Source organism: Tauraco erythrolophus, unplaced genomic scaffold (assembly GCF_009769465.1).
Source record: "Tauraco erythrolophus isolate bTauEry1 unplaced genomic scaffold, bTauEry1.pri scaffold_55_arrow_ctg1, whole genome shotgun sequence".
Lineage (NCBI taxonomy): Eukaryota > Metazoa > Chordata > Aves > Musophagiformes > Musophagidae > Tauraco > Tauraco erythrolophus.
The window spans coordinates 326,590-339,563 of record NW_028238623.1 but is presented as its reverse complement, the minus strand read 5'-3'; the positions used below and the strand labels follow the sequence as shown (position 1 = coordinate 339,563).

General features: G+C 48.3%; 1 protein-coding gene across 1 annotated transcript; it reads left to right on the top strand.

Moving 5' to 3' along the window:
* The first annotated feature begins 579 nt into the window (after positions 1-579).
* LOC147525872 (uncharacterized) lies at positions 580-6,768 on the top strand. Its single transcript, XM_086630860.1, has 6 exons — positions 580-2,267; positions 2,308-2,486; positions 2,690-3,435; positions 4,301-4,369; positions 4,843-4,984; positions 6,602-6,768. The coding sequence occupies exons 1-6, from the start codon at positions 580-582 to the stop codon at positions 6,766-6,768; spliced, it is 2,991 nt and encodes a 996-aa protein (XP_086486986.1).
* Positions 6,769-12,974: the final 6,206 nt, after the last annotated feature.

The following is a 12,974-nucleotide window of genomic DNA, read 5'->3' as shown; positions in this document are numbered from 1 at the left end:
TCTGGGTTGGGCCGGGAAAGGGTTAATTTTTTTTCTTCTTTTTTTCTCTTTTTCGAGGGAAGCTGAAAGGGACACGGTTCAGGCAGCTGACCCAGCCTGGCCAATGGCTATTCGATACCATGTGGCTCATGCTCAGGGTATATATTGGGGGAGCAGCCAGGGGAGGGGTTCGCTTCGGTGATCGGGAGCGGGCGGTGCGTCGCGTTTCGCGTGCGGTCGGTTCGTATTGTTTTCGCATTTATACGTTCAGAGTTGTTTACCCTGTGGTTTTTTCTTTTCCCTTTTCGTGATATTGTTCTATTAAATCATCCTTATCCCAACCTACTGGTCTCGCCCCTCTCGTTCTGATTTTTTTTTCTCCTCCCATCCTGCCGGAGGGAGGAGTTGAGCGAGCGGCAGCGTGGTAGCTCAGCTGCCGGCTGAGCTAAACCACGACAGTCCTTTTTGGCGCCCAACGTGGGGCTCGAAGGGTTGGGATAACTACAGAGCCAAATTTGTTATACGTGTTTATTGCGTTAATAGTGATTGATCATAATGTTGTTCTGGTTGCTTTCGTGGTGGTTTTCCGCAATTCCCTACATGCCCTATGTACTGTTTGTGATGATGTTTATGACGGTTGGGAGATGGCTCAGGGCCCTCCTGGCGCTGTACGGGATAACGAGGGCTTATGGTCCGGTCGTGGCGCTGGCCACGCGGCTGGGCTGCTCCGTGTACGCGGCATTGGCATCGTGCCCGTATCTCAGGCGCCACTTCCCGGAAATTTTTGGTAATCGCGCCCAACCAGCGGGGCAGGCGGCGGAGTCGGGGGACGATCCCGTCCACCGGCCCTTCAGCCCGCCCTTCTCGTTCGGGCCGGGTACAACAGCCTTTGAGGATTTTGAATGTCCCGGGGGTGAGCTGGCCATCATGGTCCTACTGCTGCTTGTCTGGAACGGTTTTCAGGTCCTGTCTGGGATTAAAGAATTATTCAAAAAACTCAAGAGATGTGCCCCAAGGCAGGACAGTTACAAGTGGCACGGTGTGTGGGAAGACATGGGGAAATTCCTAGAACAGTGGGCACCTCAAGTGTTTTGGGAATTCACCCCCGAACAAGTACAGAGCCCTGACAAACTGATAGAGCAATTGGGAAAAGTGTGCTGTCGCCCTGGCAATTCCAGGGACACACAGCTCGCTGCAGTGTGCTGGGGCCTGGCCCATGCCTACCGAGTGGCCGTGTCTAATACTGTTCAGCACCCTCAAAGTAGGGAGGAGGTCCCTGAATCTGGTAAGAGCATGACAGATGCTGCAGCTGAGCTGGGGAACCCACCTGTTCCCCTGTCAGTGGCCCCTGTACAGAAAAGAAAGTGCCTAAAGAAAACAGCTCGCTTAGTAAGGGATGAAAATGAACCAGGACCATCACAAAAACAGGAGGAAGAGGTAGAACCCACATATGAGACGGTGATCATCCGATCACTGTCGCAAGGCGAGCTGCGAGATATGCGAAAGGATTTTAGCCGCCTTCCAAACGAGAACATTGTTACCTGGCTGCTCCGGTGCTGGGATAACGGGGCCAATGGCCTGGAACTAGATAGTAGGGAAGCTAGGCAGCTGGGATCCCTGTCTAGGGAAGGGGGCATTGACAAAGCAATTGGAAGGAAAACACAAACCCTCAGCCTCTGGAGGCGGCTTTTGTCAAGTGTGAAAGAAAGGTACCCCTTCAAAGACGATATCACATGTCGCCCAGGCAAGTGGATTGCCATGGAAAGTGGCATCCAGTACCTGAGGGAGTTAGCTGTGGTGGAGGTAATTTATGGTGACCTGAATAATGAGCAGTCACCCCTAGATCCAGATGAAATCCCATGCAGTCAGTTCATGTGGCGAAAACTCTTACGAAGTGCACCACCATCATATGCCAACTCGTTGGCAATATTAGCTTGGAAAGAAGGTGAAGAACAAACGGTGCAGGATGTGGCTGCTCTACTCCGGCAATACGAAGGAAGTGTTTCTTCCTCCGTACAGGCCTGCGTTGCGGGTTTGGAGAAACTGTCACAGGAGTTCCACCAATTCAAAGATGATATGTCTGACTCTCCACCTGCACGGACCTGTGTCTCAGCTATTAGAAGCAAGCGTTCCCCTAATCAAGAGAGAGAATACAGAGTGTACACACCTCGAGGCAGCCTCTGGTTTTTCTTGCGTGACCACGGAGAGGACATGAGGAAGTGGGATGGGAAGCCTACCTCGACCCTAAGGGCACGGGTACAGGAACTGAAAGGGAAAACAGTCATAAAAGGGGATTCTTCCAGGAAAAGTGTTGCTTCGGTCTCCAGTGGGCAGCGCCCCAGACAGTATAGAAGGGCTGACTCCATCTCTGATCCTCTTGAAGGCACCTCTAATTTGTTCGTACAGAAGGACCGTGATGAATACAGTGACCAGGACTAGAGGGGCCCTGCCTCCAGCCAGGGGGAGGAGAGGGATAACAGGATTTATTGGACAGTATGGATTCGATGGCCTGGCACATCAGACCCACAGCAATATAAGGCTTTAGTGGACACTGGTGCACAATGCACCCTAATGCCTTCACACCATAAAGGGGCAGAACCCATTTGTATTTCGGGAGTTACAGGGGGATCCCAACAGCTGACTGTGGTGGAAGCTGAAATGAGCCTAACTGGGAATGACTGGCAAACACACCGTGTTGTTACTGGTCCAGAGGCCCCGTGCATCCTGGGCATAGACTGCCTCAGGAGGGGGTACTTCAGGGACCCAAAAGGGTACCGGTGGGCTTTCGGTGTAGCTGCTGTGGAGACGGAGGAAATTGAACAGTTGTCTGCCTTGCCTGGTCTCTCGGAGGACCCTTCTGTTGTGGGATTGCTGAGAGTTAAAGAACAACAGGTTCCAATTGCTACCACGACGGTGCACCGGCGGCAATACCGCACCAACCGAGACTCTCTGGTTCCCATCCATCAGTTGATCCGCCAACTGGAGAGTCAAGGGGTGATCAGTAAAACTCATTCCCCCTTCAACAGTCCCATATGGCCAGTGCGGAAGCCCAACGGGGAGTGGAGATTAACAATAGACTATCGTGGCCTGAATGAAGTTACACTGCCGCTGAGTGCCGCTGTGCCAGATATGCTGGAACTCCAATACGAACTGGAGTCAAAGGCAGCCAAGTGGTACGCCACGGTTGACATCGCTAATGCGTTTTTCTCAATCCTTTTGGCACCAGAGTGCAGGCCACAGTTCGCTTTTACCTGGAGGGGTGTTCAGTACACCTGGAATCGACTGCCCCAGGGGTGGAAACACAGCCCCACCATTTGCCATGGGCTGATTCAAACTGCACTGGAACAGGGTGAGGCTCCGGAACACCTGCAGTACATCGATGACATTATCATATGGGGTAACACAGCCGAAGAAGTTTTGGAGAAAGGGAAGAAAATAGTTCGGATCCTTCTGAAGGCTGGTTTTGCCATAAAACGAAGTAAAGTCAAGGGACCTGCACAGGAGATCCAGTTCTTAGGAATAAAATGGCAGGATGAGCGTCGCCACATTCTGGTGGAAGTGATCAACAAAATAGCAGCTATGTCTCCACCAACTACTAAGAAAGAAAGGCAAGCCTTCCTAGGTGTTGTGGGTTTTTGGAGAATGCACATTCCAAGTTACAGCCTAATTGTGAGCCCTCTTTGCCAAGTGACTCGGAAGAAGAACGATTTTAAATGGGGACCTGAGCAACAACAAGCCTTTGAAGAAATTAAACAGGAGATTGTCCATGCGGTAGCCCTTGGGCCAGTCCGGGAAGGACAAGATGTAAAAAACGTTCTCTACACTGCAGCCGGGGAGAATGGCCCTGCTTGGAGCCTTTGGCAGAAAGCACCAGGGGAGACTCGAGGTCGACCACTTGGGTTTTGGAGTCGAGGATACAGAGGATCCGAAGCCCACTACACTCCAACTGAAAAAGAGATACTGGCAGCATATGAAGGAGTCCGAGCTGCTTCAGAAGTGGTTGGTACTGAAACGCAGCTCTTCGTGGCACCCCGACTGCCAGTGCTGGGTTGGATGTTCAAAGGAAGGATCCCCTCCACGCATCATGCAACTGATGCTACGTGGAGTAAGTGGGTTGCACTCATCACACAAAGGGCCCGAATAGGAAACCCCAGTCGCCCGGGAATCTTGGAAGTCATCACAAACTGGCCAGAAGGTAAAGATTTTGAAATGTTACCAGGGGAGAAAGTATCGCATGCTGAGGAGGCCCCACCATATAATAAACTCTCAGAGAGTGAAAAACGGTGTGCTCTGTTCACGGATGGGTCCTGCTGCATTGTAGGGAGACATCGGAAGTGGAAAGCAGCTGTGTGGAGCCCTATGCGACGAGTTGCAGAAGCTGCTGAAGGAGGTGAATCGAGTCAGTTTGCAGAGGTAAAAGCCATCCAGCTGGCCTTAGATATTGCTGAGCGAGAAAAGTGGCCAATACTGTACCTCTATACTGACTCGTGGGTGGTGGCAAATGCTTTGTGGGGGTGGATTCAGCAGTGGAAGCAGAACAACTGGCAACGCAGAGGCAAACCCATCTGGGCTGCCCCATTGTGGCAAGACATTGCTGCACAGATTGAAAAGCTGGTTGTGAAGGTACGGCACGTGGATGCTCACGTACCCAAGAGTCGAGCAACTGAAGAACACCAAAACAACCAACAAGTGGATCAGGCTGCTAGGATTAAAATTACTCAGGTGGATCTAGACTGGCAGCATAAAGGCGAAAAATTTTTAGCTTGGTGGGCCCATGATACGTCAGGCCATCAAGGGAGGGATGCCACATACAAATGGGCTCGCGACCGAGGGGTGGATTTAACCATGGACACTATTGCGCAGGTTATCCACGAGTGTGAGACATGTGTTGCGATCAAGCAGGCCAAGCGGTTAAAGCCTTTTTGGTACGGAGGCCGATGGTCAAAGTATAAGTATGGGGAGGCCTGGCAGATTGATTACATCACGCTCCCACAAACTCGCCAAGGTAAGCGCCATGTACTCACAATGGTGGAAGCAACAACTGGATGGCTGGAGACCTACGCTGTGCCCCATGCCACTGCCCGAAGCACTATTCTGGGCCTCGAGAAACAAGTCCTGTGGCGACATGGCACCCCAGAAAGAATCGAGTCGGACAATGGGACTCACTTCCGTAATAATCTCATAGACACTTGGGCCAAGGAACATGGCATCGAGTGGGTATACCACATCCCTTATCACGCGCCAGCCTCAGGGAAAATTGAGCGATACAATGGGCTGCTAAAAACAACACTAAAAGCAATGGGTGGTGGAACTTTCAAACACTGGGATACCCATTTAGCAAAGGCCACTTGGCTGGTTAACACTAGAGGTTCTGCCAGTCGACCCGGTCCTGCCCAATCAAAACTCTCGTGTTGTAGATGGGGACAAGGTCCCTGTAGTGCATGTAAAGAATATGCTGGGGAAGGCAGTCTGGGTTAGTCCCACCTCGGGCAAAGGCAAATCCATTCGTGGGATTGCTTTTGCCCAAGGACCTGGGTGCACTTGGTGGGTGATGCAAAAGGATGGGGAAGTCCGATGTGTACCCCAGGGGGATTTGATGCTGGGAGAAAATAGCCCATGAATTAAATTGTATTACGTTAAGGCCACACACTGGTCACAGACCAGAGCGTGGTTTTCTTTATTTTTTTTGTTCATGTTCCCAGGAACAGAATTAAGACTCGGAGTCAAGCGCCAAAACAACTTTATTGGAAAGAAAGAAAAGAAAGATGCGGAGAAGGGAAGAGTTGGAGGAGAGCTGCCACCATGGAATTGCAGTGTCCCAACAGTCCGACTCCTTGAGCAGGTGGATGCGAAGTCCCCAGTCCCGCTTGGCTCCACCCACTACCTGGCGGTGATGCGCATGCCCAGTGCTGTCACTCGAGACGCCACCAGGGGTCTTCGATGGTCTCCAGTCCCCTCTGCTTTTGGACCCCAGGGTCTGGGTGCACGCTGGTTTTCCTGGATTCCACTCTGAGGTCCGTGGGAAGGCAGGAGATCTCGGACACAGCCAGTGGTCTTCCTTCCCGACAATCTTCGGACGGACATCCGCAACTGGTGTTTCTTCAAAAAAATGGTTCTCCATGGTGGCACAAGTGATAGAGAAAGAAAGAAGAAAAGAGATGGCGCGCAACAACAATTTTCAATGTGGAAATAGAGACTTAACAATTTTAAACCTGATTAACATTGATGAACAACGATAGCTAACAACAGTTTTCAACGTTAGAACAGAGACTTAACATTTTTATTTTTTTCTTTAACATCTAATTAACATTGACTAGTAACAACATTTGGTGGCTCTGACGCCTCGGGAGCAGGCTGCGGGGATGGCCTACATGGACAGCGACAACAACAAAAACGTTCCCGGGGAAACACCCACATAATCACAAACACAACGATTAGAAGTAAAGTCAGGCAATAAATTGGAAAGAATATTGGCATAAATTTCATCATTTTTCTCACGTTTTTTTTAAGATATAAAGCAACACAACTCTGCCCTCGCGATCCACGCAGTCTGCTGCCCTGGACTGTTGGATTCTGGGATAGTGTGCACAGCAGAAAATTCATTTCCATGCCCCCTGTCCAGAGCGCATGAGTGGTTTGGAATTAGAACGAGTTTTCGGCAATCCACGTCCAGCGACTTTTCCTGAGACTGACATCTCCGACCCACAGTCAAGGATCGTGCCGGACACACCAGCCACGAGCTCCAGATGCAGCGTGCAACAACCTGATACTGCACACCGCCTCGCCTGACCTGAAGAACTGCTGGGATAAAGGGGCCCCAAAATCGCGGGCTAAATGAACTCAACGGACGTGTTAGAGGGATGGTCCATAAAGTAAGGGCATTAATTGGAAGATGTATGTTCTGAGCATGATGCAGATGGTATAGAATAAGGGGTGGATAATGTTCTGGGTTGGGCAGGGAAAGGGTTAATTTTTTTTTCTTCTTTTTTTTTCTTTTTCGCGGGAAGCTGAAAGGGACACGGTTCAGGCAGCTGACCCAGCCTGGCCAATGGCTGTTCTATACCATGTGGCTCATGCTCAGGGAATATATTGGGGGAGCAGCCGGGGGAGGGGTTCGCTTCGGTGATCGGGAGCGGGCGGTGCGTCGCGTTTCGCGTGCGGTCGGTTCGTATTGTTTTCGCATTTATACGTTCAGAGTTGTTTACCCTGTGGTTTTTTTCTTTTCCCTTTTCCTGATATTGTTCTATTAAATCATCCTTATCCCAACCTACTGGTCTCGCCCCTCTCGTTCTGATTTTTTTTTCTCCTCCCATCCCGCCGGAGGGAGGAGTTGAGCGAGCGGCAGCGTGGTAGCTCAGCTGCCGGCTGAGCTAAACCACTACACATGTTTATCCTTTAATTCTCTCCCTCATTCCTGGGGGTGGGGGAGGGGGAGTGACCGGCTGTTGTTGGGGGGGGGTGGCGATTCAACCTAACCCACGACAGCCAGCAGCAAATCTGTCCTGGGATCATAAAATTCCTAGTTGACCTTCCGTGGTTGCCCTGCTCATGGCTTGCATAGATCAATACTTCCAATCCGCTGATGTTGTGAGTTCTGTGACTAATTGTAGCTGTTTGAGCAGATTTGGGTAAACACGCACAGCTACTAAATCCAGCTGCGGGGAAACGCAGCGTGCCCGTGCCCGTGTTTGTGCAAGGGTGCGTGCGGGCTCACTGGCTGAAGCCTTTTGCTCGCTCCCCTTGCAGCGAGCGCCCCCGCACAGATACCGAGGCTTAACAGACCAGTCTGGGGCCGTCTGTCACTGTTCTTCATCTCGCTCATTCTTCCTTGCCTGTTTGTGCCAATCGGCTGATGATGCTTGGCACGTGCATGGGGTTTGATTGCTCCCTTTTCTTTTTGTGCACATCAGCACCTTTTGTCTGTTTCACTTCACTTGAGGCCCGGCTGAAGGTGTTTGAAGACCCAAACAGTTACTGGCCTAAAAGACAGTCCTTCTTCCCCTCCTTTGATATTTTTTTTTTTTTTTTCAGAATAAACACAAACTGTTTATATTGATTTGTTTAATTATAAACAAACAACAAAAAGTCCACAAAAACCCCCAGCATTGTCAGAAGAAACAGGAAAGGACAGTGTACCAGGCTGGTTTCTTCATGTTTTGGAACAAGGATAAGTTCGGGGTTTTTTAATCTTAGAAAAGAAGACCTAACATGGGTTTATTAAAGATGGGAGTAAATGGTTTCCCTTCCTTGCCATTTGGTGAGCGTTTCTCAGTGCGTTTCTCGATCACATGTACAGCCCGTACAGTCCCATTCTCATCCTCTGCCCCTTCTTCTCTCGGTCAGACCTGCCACTGCTCCTTCATTTCGGTTTGGATTTAGAGCTGTAGAATAATGTCAGTGGATGCTGACTCGTCCACCTCCAGCTCCAAGCAGGGACAACTTCAAAGCCAGGCCAGGACTGTGTCCAGTTGTCTTGAATATCTCCAAGGTTGGAGATTGCACAGCCTCTCTGAGCAGTCTGTTGCAGCACTTCACCATTTCATGGTGATTTCTTTTATCCCTCGTATCTGCTCAGAATTTCCCTTGTTGCAGCTCGTGGCTGTTGCTCTATCCCTTTCTCTGTGAGCCTCTGAGTAGGGCTTGGCTTGGTCTTCTCTGTAATGGCTAGTCAGGTATTTGGAAATAGAGAACAGGTTTCCTTCCCTTAGCTCTGTCTTCTCCTGGCCAAACAAGCCCAACTGCTTTCTTACACCCAGTGCTCCAGCCTGCTGAGCATCTCGGTGCTCCTCTGCTGGCCTCTCTCTAGTTTTCCCATGTCTGTCTTTCACTGGGTAGTCCAGAAGTGGATGCAGCTGTGCTCCCAGGGCAGCCTCATGAACTCCAAACAGTGAAGGCGAATTCTTGCCCTTGACCCGTGTCTGTGCTGCAGTTCTGACCTTCATCCCTGCAAGGGAGCACACGGCTCTCCGGGCGCGGAGATCAGCAGCAGCAGTTTTCTTTGGTCGGAAGAACTGAGAACTATGGAGAGACGAACAGGGAAGAGGGAAAAAGCTACTGGGTGCCTCAGTAACTCTAATCATTCCTGGTTTTAGGGCTGACTTCCTGAGGCAGGTCCCTGAAATGCCAAAGTGAAATCCAAGGGCTGCCTTGCCCCTTTGCCAGCCGTTGGCTCACGTGTGCGAGTTCTCTGGAATCCATGGAAATGGATTCAGTTTAGCTTTGAGTGTTGGGATTTTTTTGGTTGATTCATCTCCACAACAGCTTTTGCTTAATTGAGGCCTGAGTTTCTCCTTTATTAAATGGCCTCGTGAACGGTTCTGTTGAGCAGCAAAGCCATGGCAATGCCTCTGTGGAGAAGGTCGGGATTCCGACCCAGACCCTCTTACTAGTCAGTCGACGGGCCGAATTGCTAAGTGAAGAGACCCTTTGGAGTGGGTCAGTAAATACAGAATCCCTGCTTTGCACACTGACTCGGAAAACTTAGGAATTACTTCAGCCTGTTTATGTGATGCGCTCTGAGTGCTATTCTGTCACTGTGAGATGATTTTGTATACAGCAGCAACCAAAATATCCCAATTACTGAACTGCAGCACCTATCAACTTTCTGGTGGCTGTGCTCTGCCGTTAACTTCCTCTCATAATGTTTCTGGAGAGTCCAGTAACAAGAAATAACATCCTTGTGCATTTGAAACACCAGGTGGAAATGTTATTGCTTCCCGTAGCATGAAGGAAGGGATCTCCCCAGACACCCTCCTTTTCCATGCAGGCATACTTTATGTAGAGAGCTGGAGATTTTTCACATTTCATTTGACATTTCCTGGATGTATTTACTGTGTGGGAGTAGTTTCAAACTGGACTCTTTTCCACGCATGCTGTATGGTCGATTGATAAGTGTGAGCTGTATTTGGTGCAGGAGCATGTACCTCCCTGCCTGGGAATCCTGGACGAGCAAGAGTGTTTCTTCACATCTTGCCTTTACCTGCCGTGATGCCAGGTTTATGCTACGGAAACTTTTTCTCTGTGTGATATATATCAAAATTATTAATTTGAAGGCAGCATGGTGTAACCTGACGTGGAGATACAGGGATGTATTTGCAGGTGCCGTGAGCTCACTGGCCAGCCTGCTGGCTTCACTGGCTCTGCGTTGATTGTCTTACACCAGATGAAAGCCTGGCTGAGTGCTGGTGGCTCTGCCCACATTAAACATAATGTTCTTGCTGTGGCAGCTTCTGTGGCCTGGGAGAGTCCCATGTACATGCGGAGCCGTGTTGAAAATGTATTTAAGCATCACACATGCAAATACAGCAAGCACCATCATACCTATGGCAGATCTTGGCTGTTTTCTGAGGATTATGCTGCCCTGAGAGGTAGACAAACATGTTCAGTTATTTGAGGCAAGAGCCATACATGATTCCAAAAGCACTGGGCAAAAAAGGGAAATGTAAAAAGTAGATGTCAAAATGAGATTTATTGCTTTTTTAATAGCTGTTTCAGTGTAACTCCAGCTGTCAGGGCGCTGCGGGGCAGTCGCAGTCCCTGCCCAGCCTCCCCCATGCCTGCCCACGGGTGCAGGACCCCACGTCAGCCTCCCAGCTTGGCTCCGTCGCGGGATGGCCCCGTCGCGGGGTGGCCCCGCTCGCCCCGGCGCTGGCAAACTGCCTCGCGAGTGGGAGCGCTGCCTCAGCAGGGGCAAAGCAAAGTCGGAGTAAAGGCTTCGGAAATGTTTTTATCCATAGTGAGTGGCGACCTCTCCTTGCGTTATTTTTGTCTGACCCATGTGGGCTCTGGGCCATCTCTTCGTTTGCCGCTTTGTTCGGAGGGATTGGCAATATTTAACGCAGTTGCAGTGGTACTTGGCTGTACTTTACAGCTGGCAGTGGGTGGCACCCAACTTCAGCCATATGAAATTGTCATGGTCGGTACAGGGGGTTGTAGTTACTGTTGGTACATCTGTAGCCTCTTACAGAGAAGCCTTCTCTGGAACGGGCTGATCCCAGGAAGGGCTCCAGACCGTTATCAAGGATGAGCCTGAGGCAGCAAAAATTGGTGTTCCTCTGGTTTCTTATCTAGGTCCTGAGCACAGCCTTAGTAAGATGTGCTTTGCTTCGTCTCTACTTAAGAATATAAAACAAAATATCAAGAAAATGATGAACAATTAATCTGTGCTTACATCTGATGAGTTTAAAGCTAAGCACAAGGTGGATTTGTCTGAATCGAGCCCTTATGGCTCACAGTATGTGTGTCTTTCGGAGGGTCTCGCTGCCTGAGCAAACGTGTGCCGAGGGCAGTAGAAGCCTCGTACTTCCCCTTCCACCACCCCTTGCCAGAAAGTATAACTGCGTGTTTAATAGCCCTTGGTAGGTTTTTGATTGTGTATATGTTTAGATTTTTAATATATTCATGCTTTTGCAGCATATTTTGCTCTCAATTCTGTTATGTTCCTTTATTTAATTTTTTTCACTGACAAAACAGGTACTCTGAAGCATAGGTTAGACCCCCTGTGTTATTTACCTAATAATTTTTCACTCACTGACCTTGCAGGCAGTGTGCATTTTGCAGTTTTTGGTCTGTGTTTAATACTCAGTTAAGATAGTGAATGCCAAAATGCAGACTGACTATAAATCCCCTAGTAAAGCTCTGTTCTGCTGCAGGCTAGAGATCTGCATTAAGTAGCCCATAGCATCCTTTCACCTTTAGGATGTTTACAAATAAAAATGTCTATACGTCATCTCTGAAACTGTTCCAAAGATTTGTGAACTACTGGTGTATTTTGCAATATTAAGTGCATGCAATATATATTTTTGTCCCTTTGATCAAAGCATAAAAGAGAAGGCAGCATTTCTTTTTCCGGGATAGGTCGTATTTATCTTCTATTATTTCTCCACCCCAAAGTACACGGGGATGGGAAAGAGCAGGCACAAGACCCTTGAGGCTCGGGCAGCTCAGAAAACGATGCTTCAGACCTCTTTCATCTCTTCTGTTGAGTAATGCCATCAGTCCTTCTCTGAAGGATCATCTGAAAAGTTCAGGCTGAGTCCAGTCAAAAAATGTGCAACTGAGTGACAGTCAAAAAATGCCTCTGATATTTTGTGCCTGCATGCATTCTTCATTAGGAGTCATTGTTCTTCTCTACTGACAGAACAAAAGAGGCAACAGGAAAGTGTTCACCTTGGACAGCCCAGATGATAAAAAGCCAGTGTCAGCAATTCTGCCCTAATGGTGGAAGGATGTCAGGGAATCTTTAGGCCTCGTCAACTTTAAAAAGACTTGAATCTTTATCACTTCTCTAACTTTTCTGCCCCTTAGCGTTACTTTTGTAGTGTTCTGTAGGTCATCTTTTGGGCTGTGGGAAACTTTTCTGTGTTATTTTTAAATTGAGTTTGCAAATCGCAGCACAGCAACCAAATAATTTGAATATTCTACAAGTGATTCCTCTGGTATAAATGATGAGAACATGAATGCAATTATTATGGCCGGAGGAAATTTTCCCATTGAAACAGTTTTCTAAGTTGAGAACAAAATTAATTTTCGACTGAAAAGTTGCCCTTAGTGTATAAAATATTAAGTATACTTTGTCAATTACTTTCATACTGTCCTGAAATTATTTTTGTTATACTTTTAATTCAGAGCAAAATGAACAAAACTAATTTTACTTCTTGCCATTCTGTGAGCCCCTTATTTAAAAAGTCGGAGTCTTCAGCATCAAGTCAGGGCATCTTTTTTTTAAACTTTTAGTAAACATTTCTACTGGAAGTTTATTTTCCATTTAACTTCTATGAATGAAACAAAATACTTTGGCAGCCTAATTGAAATAAAACCGGAATAATTTCTATTTTCAAAACTAAAGAAAATATTGTTTTCCCTTATTAAGTCAAAGTTTTGAGGAAAAGCTTCTCATTTCTTCAAATACGATACATTTTTAGGTAAGCAGTAGCAGTTCAACGGATGACTACTTCAAAATATAAGTAGCCCTCCATTCTTTGCTGTTTTATATG

Bases quoted from the DNA above. Each gene is read 5' to 3' on its own strand.
- LOC147525872 (XM_086630860.1), top strand. From the start codon at position 580: ATGCCCTATGTACTGTTTGTGATGATGTTTATGACGGTTGGGAGATGG. The intron at 2,487-2,689 runs GCCTGGCACATC...TTACTGGTCCAG, and splicing joins TGGACAGTATGGATTCGATG to AGGCCCCGTGCATCCTGGGC. The intron at 4,985-6,601 runs GTAAGCGCCATG...CCCCCTGTCCAG, and splicing joins GCTCCCACAAACTCGCCAAG to AGCGCATGAGTGGTTTGGAA.